The sequence below is a fragment of the Nicotiana tabacum genome, chromosome 14, assembly GCF_000715075.1.
Source record: "Nicotiana tabacum cultivar K326 chromosome 14, ASM71507v2, whole genome shotgun sequence".
In the NCBI taxonomy this organism is placed as follows: domain Eukaryota; kingdom Viridiplantae; phylum Streptophyta; class Magnoliopsida; order Solanales; family Solanaceae; genus Nicotiana; species Nicotiana tabacum.
This window is the reverse complement of record NC_134093.1, coordinates 10169254-10190296: the sequence shown is the minus strand read 5'-3', so window position 1 is coordinate 10190296 and position 21043 is coordinate 10169254. Positions and strand designations below refer to the sequence as shown.

The 21043-nt window shown below is 38.9% G+C and overlaps 1 protein-coding gene across 1 annotated transcript; it reads left to right on the top strand.

Annotated features, from left to right (window-relative positions):
• The first annotated feature begins 17554 nt into the window (after positions 1 to 17554).
• Positions 17555 to 19694, top strand: LOC107797154 (uncharacterized). The gene is made up of 2 exons (XM_016620018.1): positions 17555 to 18012; positions 18865 to 19694. Exon 2 carries the CDS (start codon positions 18867 to 18869, stop codon positions 19587 to 19589), a length of 723 nt encoding a protein of 240 aa, XP_016475504.1. The 5' UTR covers positions 17555 to 18012; positions 18865 to 18866; the 3' UTR covers positions 19590 to 19694.
• The last annotated feature ends 1349 nt before the right edge of the window (positions 19695 to 21043 follow it).

Sequence of the window (21043 nt, the reverse complement as noted above, 5' to 3'; positions counted from 1 at the left end):
CGCAAATGCGAAGATTATGTCGCATTTGCGACAATTGGCCCTTCGTAATTGCGAGAACTGCTGGCATAGGCTTTCTTCGCAATTGCGATAAAAACCTCGCAATTGCCATACATGCTTGGTTCGCATTTGCGATGCCTGATCAGAGGCCTGCAACAGGTTCAGTTATACCAGCAAAATTTTCTACGTTCAAAACATTCTGTGGCCTATCCGAAACTCACTCGAGCCCTTGGGGCTCCAAACCAAATATGCACGCAAGCCTAAAAATATCATACGAACTTGTCCGTGCGTTCAAATCACAAAAATAACACCTAAAACTATGAATTTAGCACCAAAACTCATGAATTCCTCAAGAACATTTCAAAACTACTATCTTTTCAACCGGACGTCCGAATCACGTCAAATCAACTCCGATTTCTACCAAATTTCACAGACATGACTTATATATATATTATATTAGACATGTACCGAACTCCAAAACTAAAATACGGGCCCGATACCAACGAGATCAAACATTAATCAATTTCTTTAAATCAATAGAATTTTAGTCTTACAATTTCCATCAAAAATTCATTTCTCGAGCTAGGGACCTCGGAATTCGATTCCGGGAATACGCCCAAGTCCCATATTTTTCTACGGACCTTTCGGGAACGTCGAAACATAGATCCGAGTTCGTTTACTCAAAATATTGACCAAAGTCAACTCAATTGAGTTTTAAAGCTCTATTTCACATTTTAATTCATTTTTCACATGAAAACTTTCCGAAAAATTTTACGGACTGCGCACGCAAGTTGAGGAATGATAAATGGTGCTTTTCGAGGTCTTAGAATACAAAATTACTTATTAGATTTAAAGATGACATTTTGGGTCATCACATTCTCCACCTCTAAAACAAACGTTCGTCCTCGAATGGAGTTAGAAAAAAAGTACCTGAGTTGGAGAAAAGGTATGGATATTTACTCCGCATGTACGACTCGGACTCCCAGGTAGATGCCACTACCGGCTGACCTCTCCATTGTACCCGAACTAAAGGATAACTCTTAGACCTCAACTGTCGGACCTGCCGGGCTAGAATAGCCACCGGCTCCTCCTCGTAAGTCAAATCTTTGTCCAATTGAACTGAGCTGAAATCTAAAACATGGGACGAATCACCATGATATTTCCGGAGCATAGACACATAGAACACCAGATGAACCGCTAATAAACTATGTGGTAATGCAAGCCTGTAGGCTACTTCACCCACCCTTTCAAGAATTTCAAAGGGTCCGATATACCTAGGGCTCAACTTGCCCTTCTTACCGAACCTCATTACACCTTTCATAGGTGAAACCCAGAGCAATATTCTTTCTCCAACCATGAATGCAATATCACGAACCTTACGGTCGGCATAACTCTTTTGCCTAGACTGAGCTGTGAGAAGTCAATCCTGAATAATTTTGACCTTATCTAAGGCATCCTGTACCAAATCGGTACCCAACAACCGAGCCTCTTCCAATTCAAACCAACCAACTGGTGATCGGCATCGCCTTTCGTATAATGCCTCATATGGAGCCATCTGAATGCTCGACCAGTAGCTATTATTATAAGCAAACTCTGCAAGTGGCAAGAAATGATCCCAAGAACCTCCAAAATCTATAACACAAGTGTGGAGCATATCTTCCAATATCTGAATAGTGCGCTCTGACTGTCCGTCTGTCTGTGGATGAAATGTTGTACTCAAATCCACCCGCGTGCCTAACTCACGCTATATAGCCCTCCAGAAATGTGAGGTAAACTGCGTACCTCGATCTGAAATAATAGACACGGGCACACCGTGAAGGCGGACAATCTCACAAATGTAAATTTCAGCTAACCTCTCTGAAGAATCGGTAACTGCCACTGGAATGAAATGTGCTGACTTGGTCAACTTGTTCACAATGACCCAAACTGTGTCAAATTTTCTCTGAGTCCGTGGGAGCCCAAAAACAAAATTCATAGTGATACGCTCCCACTTTCACTCAGGAATTTCTAACTTCTGAAGCAAACCACCAGGTCTCTGATGCTCGTACTTAACTTGCTGATAATTCAGACATCGAGCTACATATGCAACTATATCCTTTTTCATTCTCCTCCACCAATAATGTTGCCGAAAATCTTGATACATTTTGGTGGTACCTGGATGAATAGAATACTTGGAACTGTGTGCTTCTTCAAGAATTAATTCACGAAGCCCATCCACATTAGGCACACAAATACGACCATGCATTCGCAGAACCCCATCTTCCCCCACAACAACCTGTTTGGCATCATCGTGCCGCACTATGTCCTTATGAACAAGTAAATGAGGATCATCATACTGCCTCTCTCTGATGCGCTCATATAAAGAAGATCGAGCGACTGTGCAAGCTAGAACCTGACTAGGTTCTGAAATATCTAACCTCATGAATTGATTAGCCAAAGTCTGAACATCTACAGCTAATGGCCTCTCACCAACTGGAATATACGCAAGACTGTCTATACTCACAGCCTTTCTACTCAAAGTATCGGCCACCACATTGGCCTTTCCGGGGTGATACAAAATGGTGATATCATAGTCTTTAAACAACTCCAACCATCTTCTCTGCCTCAAATTAAGATCTTTTTGTTTGAACAGATATTGAAGGCTACGATGATCAGTAAATACCTCACACGAGACACCGTAGAGGTAATACCTCCAAATCTTCAGCGCATGAACAATGGCTGCCAATTTTAAGTCATGAACAAGATAATTCTTCTCGTGAACTTTCAACTGCCGCGACGCATATGCAATTACCTTGCCATCTTGCAATAATACTGCACCAAGCCCAATGTGAGATGTGTCATAATATACCGTATACGATCCTGAACCTGTGGGTAATACCAACACTGGCGCCGTAGTCAAAGCGTTCTTGAGCTTCTGAAAGCTCAACTCACACACGTCTGACCATCTGAATGGGACACCTTTCTGGTTCAATATGGTCAATGGGCTTGCTATAGATGAAAACCCTTCCACGAACCGATGATAATAACCTGCTAAACCCAGAAAACTCCGGATCTCTGTAACTGAAGTAGGTCTAGGACAATTCTGAACAGCTTCAATCTTCTTAGGATCCACCTTTATGCCTTCTGCCGATACAACATGCCCCAAAAAGGCAACTGAGTCTAACCAAAACTCACATTTTGAAAACTTGGCATATAACTGATTATTCTTCAAGGTGTGAAGCACACTTCAAAGATGCTGCTCATGTTCCTCTCGACTGCTGGAGTAAATAAAGATATCATCAATGAATACAACCAAAAAAGAATCCAAATAAGGCTTGAACACCCGATTCATCAAATCCATAAATACTGCTGGGGCATTTGTCAACCCAAATGACATCATTAGGAATTCGTAATGCCCATACCGAGTTCGAAAAGCTATTTTAGGGACATCAGATTCCCTAATCTTTAACTGATGGTAACCAGACCTCAAATCGATCTTCGAAAATACCTTGGCACCCTGAAGCTGGTCAAATAAGTCATCAATTCTTGGCAGTGGATATTTGTTTTTGATAGTGGCTTTGTTCAACTACAGATAATTTATACACATCCGCATAGAGCCATCTTTCTTCTTTACAAATAATACTGGTGCACCCCAGGGCAAGACATTGGGTCTAATGAATCCCTGATCAAGCAAGTCTTGTAACTGCTCTTTCAATTCTTTCAATTCCGGTGGGGCCATACGGTATGGTGGAATAGAAATGGGCTGAGTGCCCAGAGCCAAATCAATACAGAAGTCAATATCTCTGTCGGGTGGCATCCCCGACAAATCTGCAGGAAATACTTCTGGAAATTCACGAACAACTGGTAATGAGTCTATAGAAGGAACATCCGCACTGGGATCGCGAATATAAGCCAAATAGGCTCGACACCCTTTCTCTACCATACGCCGAGCTTTCATATAAGAAATAACCCTGCTGGCAGAATGACCAGAAATTCCTTTCCACTCTAACCGATGTAACCCCAGCATAGCTAGGGTCATTGTCTTAGCATGACAATCCAATATAGCATGATAATGAGGCAGCCAATCCATACCCAAGATGACATCAAAATCTACCATATCAAGAAGTAGAAGATCCACACTAGTCTCAAAATTACCAACAATAACCACACACGAATGATAGACATGATCTACTACAACAGAATCTCCCACCGGTGTAGATACACACAGAGAAGCACTCAGAGAATCACAAGGCACAACCAAATATGAAGCAAAATAAGAGGACACATAGGAATAAGTAGATCCTGGATCAAATAGAACTGAAACATCTCTATGGCAAACTGGAATAATACATGTGATCACAACATCAGATGACTCGGCCTCAGGCCTAGCTGGAAAAGCATAAAATCGGGGTTGGGCCTCACCACTCTGAACTGCATCCCTGGGACGACCTCTGACTGACTAGCCTCCACCTCTAATGGTTTGACCTCTACCTCTAATGGCCTGACCTCCACCTCTAATAGTCTGACCTCCACCTCTAGCTGACTGACCCCTACCTCTAGCTGGCTGAGCAGGCAGTGAAGCAACCGATGCCGGTATGATGGCACGAGAATCTTGCCGAGATCTGTTACTCACCAATCTAGGGAAATACCTCCTGATGTGACCAATGTTTCCACACTCATAACACCCATCCTGATATCGTGCCTGCTGAAACTGAAGCTGACCCAAATGAGTCGGATAACCATTGTAGTAACTCTGGAGTGGTGGTACACTGATAGGAGCTGAATGTGCACTAAATACTGGCTGCCCAGAGTAAGGCATAATAGGACCGTGACTCCCTGAAGCACCGGGAGATGCATAAAGTGATGAATGAAACGGTCTGGGAGGATGACCCCTACCAAAATTACCCCTGCCTCCAGACGAGGCACCACTGAAACCACCGAACTATCGAGGCCTCTTATCGGAACTCTGCCCTCTCTCCTATGCAAGAACCATCTCGATCCTCCTTGTGACATTAGCAGCCGCCTGAAAAGAAATCTCACTTTCGGTCTCCTTGGCCATCTGAAGTCTGATAGGGTGAGTGAGTCCCTCAATAAACCTCCTCACTCTCTCTCCCTCCATAGGTAGTAAAAGGAGAGAATGACGGGCCAAATCCACAAAACGGGACTCATACTGAGTAACAGTCATACTACCCTGCTGTAGACGCTCAAATTGCTTGCGGAATTTCTATCTCAATGTGATAGGGAGGAACTTTTCCAGAAATAGCTAAGAGAACTGCTCCCATGTAAGTGCATACGATCCAACTGGTCTGGTCAATGTATAATCTCTCCACCATCTCTTGGAGGAACCCGTCATCTGAAATACCACAAAATCAACCCCATTAGTCTCAACTATACCCATGTTCCGCAGCACCCCGTGGCAGTGTTCAAGATAATCCTGTGGGTCCTCAGAAGGTGTACCACTGAAGTAAACTGGAAAGAGCTTAGTTAACTTATCCAGTCTCAATAAGGCCTCAAAAGACATGGCGGGCCTATCACCGGTCTGTGCCGCAACAACTAGATGAACTACCCCAACTGTCGGGGCTGCTGGAGCCTGATTCTGGGGAGCCATCTGCTACGGAGCGGGAGTAGTGGGAGTTTGTGCTCCTCCCCCAGCCTGTGAGACGGGTGGTGCCACTGGAAATATACTATTCTGGGCCACGCCCTCCGTAATACTTACCAAACGGACTAGAGCGTCCTGAAGTACTGGGGGTGGCTATGAATCCTTCTGGGACCTGAACTGGTCCAGCTGGTACATTCTGAACTGGAATCTCCTCCTGAAGGTCAACCTGAGGTTCTACAATAGGTGCAGCTACTCGAGCTCTGGACTGAGCTCTACCTCGGCCTCGACCTCTGCCCCTGGCCATAGTTGCCACCATGGGTTCTGGTCCCTGTCCATCGGTAGAGGTATTACGTGTTCTCACCATCTGCGAGAGATTAAGAGTAGAATGGTTTAATCATCGATGATAGAATTTATTCGCACGACAAAATAAGAAAGAAGTGATATTGTTCCTAAACTTCATAGCCTCTAAGAGATAAGTACAGACGTCTCCGTACCGATCCTTCAAACTCTGCTAAGCTTGCTCGTGACTCGTGAGACCTATGTAACCTAGTGCTCTGATACTAACTGTCATGACCGGAAATTCCCATCTTCGGACCGTGATGGCGCCTAACATTTCACTTGCTAGGCAAGCCAACGTTAGAATAATATTATCTTTTTTTAAAAATAATTTTAAATTTATTAATAACAAAGAAACAAATGCGGAAGAAAATTTTGAAATATAGTGAATAAACCATACAAATAATGGTGTCTAAATATCATCCCAGAATTGGTGTCACAAGTGCACGAGCTTCTAGAATAATACAAATAAAGATCTGAATAAAATAAAGCTGTCTGGAAATAAACACACAGCTAAAGTAAAATAGATGGGGACTTCAAAACTGTGGACGCCATGCAGTTATACCTCAAGTCTCCTCCGAGTAGCTGAAATTCGAGCAAGTCTATGGCACACCGCTGGGACCAACTCCGAAATCTGCACAAGAAGTGCAGAGTGTAATATCAGTACAACCGACCCCATGTACCGGTAAGTGCTGAGCCTAACCTCGACGAAGTAGTGATGAGGCTAAGGTGATTCACTTACATTAACTTGTACGCAATATTAATAACAACAACAAATAATAAAAATAAATCAGGTAACTCATTTATAATAATTGAAGCCAACTCAGCAGTCATAATCCATTATTATTTTACCCAATTCTGTTGCAGCGTGCAACCTGCTCTCATAATATATTCACATTCAATTCTGTTGCAGCGTGCAGCCCGCTCTCCCAATATATTCACATTCAATTCTGTTGCAGCGTGCAACCCGCTCTCCCAATATATTCCTTTTAATCAAGTATGTCGTATATTTATTTCAATCAAGTATATATAGACTTTTTAATAAGTATGTTGTGGCGTGCAGTCCGATCCCCCAATATTTACTTTTAATTAGTTTGTTGCGGCGTGCAATCCGATCCCCCAATATTGACTTTTAATAAGTCTGTTGCGGCGCACAACCCGATCCTCCAATATTGACTTTTAATAAGTCTGTTGTGGCATGCAACCCGATCCTCCAATATGGACTTTTTAATAAGTCTGTTGCAGCGTACAATCCGATCCTCCAATATGGACTTTTTAATAAGTCTATTGCGGCGTGCAACCCGATTCTCTAATATATCCATTTCAATCAATTCTTATAGAAGAAATTTCCCCAATAAATGTAACAATTAATATAAAATTATAAGATAACAAGCATACAATAATTATGATTTAATTATGAAACAAACAATAACAAATAGCAATTTATTATGGGAATCAGGGAGAAAATAGGCAGTTTAATATTTAATATGCTAAATGTCAAGTAGCAATTAATAAACATACTTCAAATAAGATGTAACAATTAATGCATGAATTCAAGAATTAATATTTGACAAAGAATAGGAGAGAAACAATTATTATAATAATTAATTCATGATTTAAAATAATTTATGATTTTTCAAGTAAATATGCAAACAATTAATTTGACGACGTATAGACACTCGTCACCTCGCATATACATCGTTCACATGCATTTCACATAACAAATAATTTAAGGGTTCTATTCCTTCAAGTCAAGGTTAACCACGACACTTACCTCGCTTTGCAAATTTCAATCAATTATTCAACCACAGCTTTTTCTTTTAAATTTATCTCCGAAAGCTTCAAATCGATTCACAAACAATTCAATATACTCAATACGAATCATAGGAATTAATTCCATATGAATTTACTAATTTTTCGGATAAAATCCAAAATTCATTAAAATATTCGGCAGTGGGACCCACGTCACAAATCTCGAAAAAACTTACGAAATCCGAACACCTATTCCGAGATGAGTCCGAATATACAATTGGTTTAGGAATCCGACCTCAATTAGAGGTCTAAATCCCCAATTTTCGAAATTCCTAAGTTCTACCCAAAAATTCTAATTTCATCATAAAAATTCTAGATTCTAGGTTAAAATCTTGTTATAAGATGTAAAAGATTGAAAGAGACTAGTTTAGAATCACTTACCTATGATTTGGGGAAGGAATGGTCTTTGGAAAATCGCCTCTTGTGTTTTAGGTCTAGAAAATTTGGGAAATGAATGAAAATTCCCGTCCAAAAGTTATTTTAATCAGCTGCAGATGTCGCATTTGCGACCTGAGCTTCGCAATTGCGAAGCTCGAAAATGCGAAGGGTTCATCGCAAATGCGAGAACCTTCACATTTCCGCTGCCTTCGCAAATGCTAAGATTATGTCGCATTTGCGACAATTGGCCCTTCGCAATTGCGAAGATAAACTCGCAATTGCGAGAACTGCTGGCATAGGCTTTCTTCGCAATTGCGATAAAAACCTCGCAATTGCCATATATGCTTGATTCGCATTTGCGATGCTTGATCTCGCAATTGCGAGATCAGAGGCATGCAACATGTTCAGTTATACCAGCAAAATTTTCTAAGTTCAAAACATCCTGTGGCCTATCCGAAACTCACCCGAGCCCTTCGGGGCTCCAAACCAAATATGCATGCAAGTCTAAAAATATCATACGAACTTGTTCGTGCGATCAAATCACAAAAATAACACCTAAAACTATGGATTTAGCACCAAAATTCATGAATTCCTCAAGAACATTTCAAAACTACTATCTTCTCAACCGGATGTCCGAATCATGTCAAATCAATTCCGATTTCTACCAAATTTCACAGACATGACTTATATATTATATTAGACTTGTACCGGGCTCCGAAACTAAAATACAATACCGATACCAACGAGATCAAACATTAATCAATTTCTTTAAATCCATAGAATTTTAGTCTTACAATTTCCATCAAAAATTCATTTCTCGAGCTAGGGACCTCGGAATTCGATTCCGGGAATACGTCCAAGTCCCATATTTTTCTACGGACCTTCTGGGAATGTCAAAATACGGATCCGAGTCCATTTACTAATAACGTTGATCAAAGTCAACTTAGTTGAGTTTTAAAGCTCTATTTCACATTTTAATTCATTTTTTACATGAAAACTTTAGGAAAAATTTCACGGACTGTGCACGCAAGTCGAGAAATAATAAATGGTTCTTTTCAAGGTCTTAGAATATAGAATTGCTTATTAAATTTAAAGATGATATTTTGGGTCATCACACTTGAAATCTTTGGTACGAGTATGTTGATATTGTTGAACATACACCAACAGCTTCTCATAGTGTAGGTATTTTTTCAAGTTTTGATACAGTGCCTCACCAGTGATTCTTTATCTCTCTTTCTTCTCTCCACTTATTACATAGTAAATCTAGAGTGAACTACGATGCTTGTTTGGAGTAGAACAAAAAGATTGGTAATGATTCGATTAAAGTATATCTATGCTGTTGGACCTTTAACTACATATATATGACTTGAGGGAGGATCTTCTTTGATATGAGCAGATCTTTAAGAGATACGCAACGCAAGGGAGTTGATCCTTAGAATGAATCTTGATTGATTCCTTCTATGAATAAAGTTGGAACTTTCCTATACTTGAACCCTGAAATGTGGCATGATGAATGTCGCTTTCTAGATTGTCGCAATTAAGTATCCTTAGCAGATCTTTAGTATAGATTATCTGGTGTGATTTCCCGTACCTTTTGTAAAGAATCATGACTGAATATTTATCCTCCTTAATTGCTCGCAATCATGAGCAGAAATGATTCTTCAATCTCAGCCTTCCTTAAGTGGGTAGCTTATGGATCTTTAGTTGGTTCTCGCTTTCTTCTTCTCTCTTATCTTTCCGTCTTTGGATTCTTGATTTCTTCCTTCTTCTATCTTGGCCTTACTTCTTTGGATCCTTGATTTTCTGCAATAGAAATAAGTTATTTTTCCATCATTAAAACATAGATCTAACAATCTCCCCCTTTTGATGATGACAAAAAATAATTTAATGCATTTTATTTCCCTGTTTATTTTATCTTGCAGTCGGCTCCCCCTCACCTTGTTTGTCTGGTCTTTGTCTTGCAGTCGAATCCCCCTCAACTTGTTATCACTTTATGTGAGTTTAGTTGGTCGACTCTTTTCCGCTAGTTGACATCCTTCCTGCTAGTTGTCTTGAATTGTCCCTGCATATTAGTAGTTTTTCTTTCTCCCCCTTTGGCATCACTAAAAAGAGGGCTAAGCAGGTTTCATTTCTAGCAGTTTAAAAAGTCTAATAATTACAGTCATCCAAAATAATCAAAACAACCAAAACATTCAAGCATCCGAAAAAAGTATCCAAGACATAAGTAGAAAGATAGGATTGTCTAAAACAGCCAACACATAACAGCAGCGAAGAAAGTAGGTAAGAGTATTGCAGATGGCTTCCTTGAGACGATCAATGTTCTCTGGTTGGGATGAATAAGGCTTTCATTCTCTCTACCCAAACACCATTAACCCTTTTTGCCAACCCTTCGAGCCAGTTACCTTCCTTTGATTACCCTCTTTGGAACCTGAATGTGTCTTTGAAAAAAAAAAACAAAAAGACAAAAGGAAAATGAAATGAAAAAAAAAAGAAAAAGAAAACAAAAGAAAAGAAAAGAAAATCAACAACATAGTTCTTGAACTACGTTCGACTTGATTCCAAAAGGATACGTAAGCAGCCTCTTGCTGGGGTTCAGTCATACCAAAACAAAAATCCACATTCCCCAGAAGTTGAAACTGGGGCAGATGTTATAATGGTTCGGCGATGGTTTCGCCTGAAAGGTTCCAAAGTTGTAATTCAATCCAATTTCTTTTACCCAAATCCTTTTCAAGTCCTTCCGACTAATCGACAACGATGTTCAAATTGGAGGGTACGATTACTTGGATTTTAGACGACCAAAATGAGAGAAATGAATGAGAGCGTCTTGTTGGTAAAAATCCTCACGGGCACCGTAAGACGATGGTAAGCAGAGATATTGAAAATGAGAGAGTCTTGTTAGTGAAAACCCGCAAAGAGCACTATAAGGCGATGGTGAGAAGAGGAATGAGAGAGGTCAGTTGGTGAAAACCCGCAAAGGGCGCCACTGATCGAAAAGAGGATATTCACAGCCCATGGCATCAACACGACTCTATGCAAGGTTTCTCAATTGCGAGGCAAAAGTTGTGACAAATTTCTAAGAGTCGGACGGTTTACACAGATCAGGCATCCAGTCCAAAAGGCATGTCATGTTCATTGAAGTCCGCATGCACTCCAAATAAGTCCTTCTTTCCTTTCCCCGAAAGGGATAACTTTTGTCTAAATTCGTTGTCCATTCCATTGTTTGTTTTTCTTTGAATACCTTTCGGTCTAACTTTGTTCCGAACCCAAGGTAAAGAAGGGATGATAAGACTGATTTACAGAGCTCTCATTTGATGCAAGTTAATATGCAAAAAGGCACCCAGCCTCTACAGGGGGGATCAAGTCGACCCCGACTGGCCATGGCGGCTGATGTTTTGAAATCAAAAACTCTCGAAAGAATAAAATCAAATTGAAGTGCCTACAAAGGCAAAATAAAGTTAAAAAGGTTAAGTCCCAAGTGGCTAACTGTCTTGGCAAAGTTTGAAGAGCCAAAGATTCCCCAATGCTCCGAAGTTAAAAAATTGAAAAAAAGAAGAAGTCAAAAGTGAAAAGCCTACGAAGGCAAAATAAAGTCGAAAAAGGTTGAGTCCCACGCGACCAACCATCATGGCAAAGTCTGGAAAAGCCAGAGGTTCTTCAGGGTTAGAAAGGCACTCGATATCCAGGAAACAATCAGTTGCAGCTGAAATCATCATCAAAGAAGCCGGTCCGGGATCAAGTGAACTGAAACGTTCAAGGCCACAAAACCAACCACCGTTTCAAACTGACAAATTGTTCTTTGTTTGAAAAACAGGAAACATGTGCAATCCAAAAGCAACCTTGCAAGAAGCAGGTGCAACCAAAAGAAACTGCGCGAAAGCTAGAAACAACTCTACAGTAGCAACAACTCCAAAAATGAAAGTCTTCTCCAAATTATTTCCCGCATTTTTACTCATTCTCTTAAAAAAAAAAGAAGAAAAGAAAGAAAAGAAAGAAAATTCAAAATCATGGTAGTATAGGGTCTCCAATCCTTAGCTGCATTTTCCGACATAGGGTCCTCCTCCGTAGTTGATATCACGACCCCAAATTCCCTCCGTGGGATGTCGTGATGGCACCTAGTCTCTAAGACTAGGTAAGCCTATCAATGCAGAATAATAATAAATATCTAAAATAATTAAACTATAATTCAAATAATTTCAACTCCCAAAACCCGGTAGAAATAAATCACAAGCTTTTGAGAATTTATTCTCTATGTCTCTATACATCAGAGTCTAAAGCAAATAAGGAAGACAATATAGTAAGATAGAAGGGGACTCCGGAGTCTGCGGACGCTGGCAGATATACCTCGAAGTCTCCTCGCACAGCTAGTTTACTGATGCCTGGTCTGATAAGATATACCTGGATCTGCAAAAAAAGATGTGCAGAAGCGTAGTATGAGTACACCACAGTGGTACCCAGTAAGTGCCAAGCCTAACCTCGGTAGAGTAGTGACGATGTCAGGTTAGGCCCTACTGGAGAATAAATAATGGCATGAAAAAATATTTAAATAATAATATAAGATAAAATAACAACGGAAATGAATCAAGTAGTATGCCACATTTAATCAAAGGCAACTGTGCCCATAAATCAATATCAAAAAGGGCACTCCCGAGATACCGCCTCGTAGTCCCAAATCATAAGCAAATTCACAATATCTCATTTCCTTATCTCACCGCGGGAGCCTTCACAATTTATTTGAAAGAAAATATTTTTCCCGAAATAGCATCCCGCGTTTTAGCCATCCTTATCACAGCGCATGACTTCTAGTAGTTCCCCCTACCAGCCACGTGTATCAAGCCACCCTTATTTCACCGCAGACCTTATATCACCGCATGCGTATCAATATCACAATTTGCACCTCAAGTGCTCAAATAATGTAACTTGCCAAAATAATTCAACCACAATATTTTTTCACAATAAAGAGCTCACGGCTCATGCCAAAATAAATCATCAATAATATTTTTTCACAATAAAGAGCTCACGGCTCATGCCAAAATAAATCATCAATAATATTTTTCTACAATAAAGAGCTCACGGCTCCATCACAATGAGTACGAAAATCTTACAAAAATATTCAGGAATAAATAATTCAACAAAATAATATTTCAAAATCTTTAATATCGTTGCTTCAATATCAAGTTTAAAAATATCAAATACTTCATATTAATAATATTTAATTTAAAGAAAATCAACCTTCAAATAATGCACAGAATAAAAGAAACCAAGTTTCAACTAAACAGGTAAAACAATTAGCAGAAAAAGGTCAAACAAATTTAAAGTATATATCTTAGATCAATGATGAAGAATATAACAAGATAAAATAATTTAATAAATGTGCAACAGTGATCTACACAATTTAAAAATATAATCTTTCATATTTAGCCCGTGTACACACTCGTCACCTCGTGTACACGACTTTCAATATATTTCAATAATCACATCAATATCAATCCTAGGGAAAATTTCCCCCACACAAGGTTAGACAAGTCACTTACCTCGACTTGCTCCAATTTAACCAAGTATTATGCTTTTTCCTCGATTTTCCGACTCTGATCGACTCGTTTCTAGTCATAATTAATTCGATACAGTCAACAAAAATTATAGGAATCAATTTCATAAGAAAATACTATATTTTTCAATAAAATCCGAAATTAGCTCAAAAATCGCCCGTGGGACCCACGTCTCGGAATCCGGCAAAACTCACAAAATCCGACAACACATTCAATTATGAGTCCAACCATACTAGTTTCACTCAAATCCGACTCTGGATCGACACCGAAATCTCATAAATTTGTTTTTATGAGATTTCTAAAAGTTTCTCAAATTTCTATTTCAAAACACTAATTAAATGGTGAAAACAACGATATATTTGTATATATTGACCAAATCCGAGTTAGAATCACTTACCCCAATATTTTTCCTTGAAAATATATCAAAATCGCCTCTCCTCAAGCTCCAATTCGTCAAAAATGACAAATGGGACGAAGTCCCCTGTTTTTATAACTTACAGATTTGTCAGGGAGCTCGATTTGTGAGGGAGCTTGATTTTGTCAGGGAGCTCGATTTGTCAGGGAGCTCGATTTGTCAGGGAGTTCGATTTTGTCAGGGAGCTTGATTTGTCAGGGAGCTCGATTTGTCAGAGAGCTCGATTTTGTCAGGGAGCTCGATTTTGTCAGGGAGCTCGATTTGTCAGGGAGCTCGATTTTGACAGGGAGTCCAATTTTGACAAGGAGTCTGATTTTGACAGGCAACTCGATTTTGACTGGCAGTCCGATTTTGACAGCATTTCCAGCAGAAAAATTGCAGCAGCTAAGTCCCACTTTTGATCCGTTAACCATCCAAAACTCACTCGAGGCCCTCGGGACCTCAACCCAATACACCAACAAGTACTAAAACATCATACGAACTTATTTGAAACCTCAAATCAAATCAAACAACGCTAAAATCACAAATCACACTCCAATTCAAGCTTAATGAAACTCAAGAATTTCCAACTTCTACATTCGATGTCGAAACCTATCAAATCAAGTCCGATTGATCTCAAATTTTGCACACAAGTCATAAATGACATAACAGAACTGTGAAAATTTTCAGAAATGGATTTTGACCTCGATATCAAAAAGTCAACTCCCCGGTCAAACTTCCAAACTTAAATTCCTATTTTAGCCATTTCAAGCCAAATTTCACTACGGACATCCAAACAAAATTTCGATCATGCTCCTAAGTCCAAAATCACCATACAGAGCTATTGAAATCATCAAAATTCTATTCCGGGGTCGTTTGCACATAATTCGACATTCAATCACTATTTGAACTTAAACTTTTAATTTTTTTTTTATCAAAATTCCGTATCTCGAACTAAGGACCTCGGAATTTGATTCCGGACATACGCCCAAGTTCTAAATTACGATACGGACCTATCGAAACTGTCAAAATACTGATCCGAGTCCGTTTGCTCAAAATGTTGACCAAAGTCAACTCGGTTGAGTTTTAAAGCTCTAATTCACATTTTAATCCATTTTTCACCTAAAAACTTTCTGGAAAATTTTACCGACTGTGCACGCAAGTCGAGGAATGATAAATATTACTTTTCGAGGTCTTAAAATACATAATTAATTATTAAATTTAAAGATGACATTTTGGGTCATCACTGTTGACTTTATTTTAGACATAGGGTCTCCACCCCCTAGTCACCTTTTCCAACATAGGGTCTCTACTCCCTAGTTGATTTTATTTTAGACATAGGGTCTCCACTCCCTAGTCTCTTTTCCAACATAGGGTCTCCACTCCCTAGTTGATTTTATTTTAGACATAGGGTCTCCACTCCCTAGTTGATTTTATTTTAGACATAGGGTCTCCACTCCCTAGTCTCCTTTCCAACATAGGGTCTCCATTCCCTAGTTGATGCTTTATTTGAGACATAGGTCTCCATTCTCTAGTCTCATTTTCCAACATAGGGTCTCCACTCCCTAGTTGATGCTATTTTTAGACATAAGGTCTCCACTCCCTAGTCTTTTTTCCAACATAGGGTCTCCACTCCTTAGTCTTTTTTCCAACATAGGGTCTTCAATTCCTAGTGAAAGTTATTTTAGACATAGGGTCTCCACTCCCTAGTTGATTTTATTTTAGACATAGGGTCTCCACTCCCTAGTCGCTTTTCTAATATAGGGTCTCCACTCCCTAGTTGATTTTATTTTAGACATAGGGTGTACACTCCCTAGTCGCTTTTCCAACATAGGGTCTCTACTCCCTAGTTGATTTTATTTTAGACATAGGGTCTCCACTCCCTAGTCGTTTTTCCAACATAGGGTCTCCACTCCCTAGTTGATTTTATTTTAGACATAGGGTCTCCACTCTCTAGTCGCATTTTCCAACATAGGGTCTTTACTCCCTAGTTGATGTTTTTAGACATAGGGTCTCCACTCCCTAGTCTGCTTTTCAAACATAGGGTCTCCACTCCCTAGTTGATGTTTTTAGACATAGGGTCTCCATTCCCTAGTCTGTTTTTCCATCATAGGGTCTTTACTCCCTAGTTGCTTTTATTTTCAAACATAAGGTCTCCACTCCCTAGTCTCTTTTTCCTAGGGTACACCAATCCCGACCTTTTATTGCTTTTAATAATGAAGTAGTATATAGTTTTGTTATCAATAACTCACAAAATTTTCCTAGTAAAACCTGGGGCAGAATAATTTTGTTCGTTTGTTTGTTCTGGTGTCTGAGCAAGTTTTATCTCGAGGCACGGGGTTTGAGATAACCAAAATAAGAAGTCTCAATCCAAAATAAAGAAAAGAAAAGAAAAAGAAGTGAATCGAAATGCAGAAGCGGATGAAAGGATGTGGACTGCTCAATACATGACTGAAGTTACAAGCTTTGTATGTCCCGTCTTGATCCGAAAAAGGCGAAGAAGAATGAACTAACACTTGCAGCTAGCAAGCATCAAGGTTCAGATCAGAGTCTACATGATGAACCAGTCAAGACTCAAGATCAAGTTTCAGAAGACTTAGAGGTAGGAATCTTGTAACTCATAGCTGATAGGCTTGTTTAGTTTCTTTTTATTTTGATTTTGGTGTAATAAAGAGCTCAACAAGCAGTAGCAGCAACAACAACAATGAAATCACAACTATTAGGTATCCAGCTACCAAAACCTCCAGAACTACACTGACCTGATCCTTTTATAGCCAAGGATATGTAGGCAACCTCTAAAGCAAGGTTCGGTCAAACTTTTTCAAAATGCTTCCCATAGAGTATCAAACGGGAAAAAATTGTTCATGATTGCTCACTTTATCTTTGCCCGAAAACTCTTCATGTTTCCGAGCAAAGAGGGGCAGCTGTGAGCACCTAATTTTTGCCCCACATAGGAAATTACTCCTAAAAAATAATTTTAATTATTTTTATGAATTTAAATAGTTTTTCTTTATTTAATTTTGTATTTATTCGCATTGCTTATGCATGTTAGGAATATCGTAAATCATAAAAATCATAAAAAATGTTCAAATCTTAATTTCATAGCCTTTTAGATTTTAAATTGTATTTTAGGATTTAATTACATTGTAAAGTGCATCATTTAAATAACTAAAAATAAAAAAAAAATGCATTTTTAGGTTAGTTAATTAATTAAGTCATTAGTCAATTCTTAGGTAAAATAGATAAATAATTTAGCCATACCAATTGGATTAAACTAAAGTGGCTAACATTGCAAAATATAAAGAAGGAAAAGAAAAGGGGGTTCTTAGGCTTTCACATCTGAATTGGGCTAAGCAAAAATCGGATGGCCCAATTACTTTAATTATGCCCAAGCCCAATCTCTGACCCGGTCCAACAACCCTCCCAGGCCACCCAAACGACGTAGTTTAACATAGAAACTACGTCGTTTCGTCCCTCACTAAAAATAATTCCCCCTTCATTCTCTAACAGACGGATCCCTTCCCCCCTTCCTAAAAACCCTAGCCGCCCCTCTTTTCTCCATCATCTCCAAACAGCCTCCCTCTCTCAAAATACACCCAAACCCTAGCCGCCACACTCTTCTTCTTCACTCCCTAGGGTTCGCCTACATTCCTCACACTCACACACATGCTCTCATGGTCCGATTTTGAACACAATCTCAGAGAACAATTAAAAGTTGGAAATCGAAAAAAAGAGAAGAAGATAGAAACACACGAAAACTTCAAAACAAGAACAAAAGAAAACAAGATAAATTAAAAAAAAGAGATTCTCAATGGTTCAACGCTCGCTGTTCATTTCCATTTTTTTGGGGGGCTTCTAAGCGTGGTTTTGGCTTAAATACTGTTTGTTGCTGCTGGATTAATATGGCTGAGCTCCAATGGTAGTTGTCGTTGCCTCCATTTGATTCTGCTATTCCAATTTTTGCCATTTAGGTACTTTTTCTTCCCAGATCTGATGTAATCACTTTTTTAAATAAAAATGGTGTCATGAATCTGTAATGCTTGGTTTGCCATTTTCCACTCGTTTGACTTTGTTGTTTTATCTGAAGTTGATTGAATTTAAAGATTTAAACTGATATTTCTTAAAACTAAACTAAATCATTCGATGTATGATCCTACCATATTTCGGTGCAAGCTTTAATGTGTTAACTTTGGTAAATATAAGAAGAAAACATATCTAAGCTTGTTTCCCTGCTCCTATCAATATTTCGACTAAGTTTCTTATTTTTGAATTATCGGTGTGATTATGTGATGTGTTTAACTGTTAAATCAATATAAAATTTAAGTGTTTGTTTGCTTTTATTAATCGTCATCTAATCTTGTTTCATGTTATAATATTGGTTTTCTTTGGATGCATCATTGCTGTAAGTCGTCCGTTTGGTTAAATTGAATTAACAGATGATGTTAATTGATTTTGGTTGATTTGTTTCATAAAGGTTAAAAGTAGTAGTGAGAGAGGAATACCACATTTTGTTTTAAATGATGCCTTCATTCTCAACATAACAGTTGGCCCCGGGCGGATTTCTCGGTCATTAAAAAAAGTCATCTTACTCTGTTTTTTTAATAGTTGGAATAGAAATATCGTAGATTTCAAATAGAGTGTTTCTGCATTTGTTGATTTGGGATCTTGGTGGCATGACTGACTATTTGGAGAGAATTGATTTTGCTCTCACTCCTAGTTACTACATGAATCTGAACTGGAATTATTGTTTTCTCCATGCCACTTTAGTGTGATAAGAACCAAGGCAAAATTCATCTCTTTATTTGCTCTTTTTATGCTCTCAGAGATGAGTCGATCAAGGGAAGCGGCCGCCATGAAGCGGAAAAGACCAGACTTGGATTCACCTACTCGGGGACTTCCAGATGCTGAACATGTAGTGCTCAGTCTGGTCAAAAATAAAAAGAATCTGGGCATCTGGGTGGCAGAGGTGAAAAAGGAGGCAAACCTTCCACCAACTCTTGTGGATAAATCCCTGACAGCACTCGTGAAAAAGAAGTTGATAAAACAAGTTGTGAATATCCAAAATAAGGGAAAGAAACATTACATGGCTGTTGAGTTTGAACCTTCGGAGGAATTGACTGGTGGTTCATGGTACTCTGAGGGAAATCTTGATAAGGAATTCATCACTGTTCTCAGAGACACTTGCTTCAAGGTCATAGAATTGCTGAAAGTTGCTACTGTGGAGGGAATCCACAACTTCTTGAAGAAAAGGAAAGTTGTTGAGTGCACGGGTCAGCAAATTGCGGAAATATTGAACTCTATGGTTCTAGACAATGCTATTATAGAGGTGAAGAGCACTGGATTGGGAGAATATCATTCTATTCCTGTTGGATCAGTTTGTTATCGAACTTCAAGCGGAGTTGCTTTAGGGACTGGTCCGAAAACAATAGGGCCAATGGCTTCAATTCCATGTGGTGCTTGCCCTAGGATTAGTCAATGTTCACCTAATGGAGTTATATCCCCACAAACATGTGTCTATTACACTAAATGGTTGAACACTGAATTTTGATGTACTTCTGATAAGTAAATCCGGTGTACACTGCATTACCACATATTGGTTGCTATCTGATTTCCTGTTAATCTTTTTGTTTAGATGGAAGCAACTTTCTGATTACTCATAGTTTTATTAGAACGTTTGAACTCAGTAGAAATATTTGCTGCTTTTTTATGGCTTGAAATCTCTTCAGGCTGATCGGAAATATTGTCTGGTCATGTTACCTTTTGCTAATAAAAAGCTTTCATCTAATGTTTGTTGGCCTCTCAAAGTGCGATGACAATTCTCACAAACTATGGCATCCTTTGACATGTGTCAGTTTGTTACTAGGCAGCTAATTGTCACGTGAACAAGTCATTCTACCATCTGTATTTATTTCACTAGAGATAAAAAACCTACATGAGATAGCCAAGAAATTGGCACATGGCTTCTTGAGTTCTTCCAATATTTAAACAGACATTCCAAAACAAAATTCAAACAAGACAATGATGTACTTTCAAAAGCAAAACCACACTATTTTCAGGGCATGAAGCCAAATCATAGTACTTTATACAATCATTGTAGTCACATTAGTTTGCAGAAAGTGACAGTATGTATAAAGCACCTCTGTCTTATTTTGGACTTCAAATACACACTGATTGACTTGTTTTCTCTGGGAATTCAATGACTTGGTGAAGGAACAATCCGATCGGATTCAGATGCTTCCTTTCTTTCTCAAGTAAATACACCCTCTACTTCAGGCATTGCTATAATAAATGCATTCAGCTTGGAGTTTAAGTCTTCCCACTTTTCCATAACTCTGTCATTTGTTTAAGTAAAGCAATAATAACTGCTGATCCCACTGTACCCCATACAATAGCTATTACAGCCCAGAATGTGAAGTATCCCTTGCTAAATTGCCCTGCATTATCAAGTTTGCAACCAATTTATCATCGAGCATTCACACTAACACTGAAGTAGCAGAAGGATTAAATTTTTCAGACTTACCCACAGGAAGTGTAAGAATAGGCCAGAGAACTAGTATCGCGACTGTGAAACCAATGCCCCATTTGATTATCCATGCTTTGGCTCTGTTGAGCTTTTCCTCTTTGAACTCTTCAGGTGGCAACCTTAGAAATAGTCTGCCAATATGGCTACAACACTTCATGAAATCAGTCAAATTTCAAGCATCTCGATGCAATGGAATCTCAAAGTTAGAGTCGTTCGAATGTGGGAAATGCCGGATCGTTTCAATCCTAAAAAACCATATTCGATTGAGTTGATTTTACCGGATGCAAAGGTAACATATTCAACTTTATATAGTTCAAAGTTTTCTTTTCTGGAATTGTATCGTTTAAAACTATTACCGATTTAATTCAGTGTACATAAGTGAGTTAAATTTAGTATTCAAGCTATATTTACTTTATGCTTTCTCAGTTTAATTTAGAACAATATTTTTTTCCTTAAATAGGAATGTACCCACTGGATTG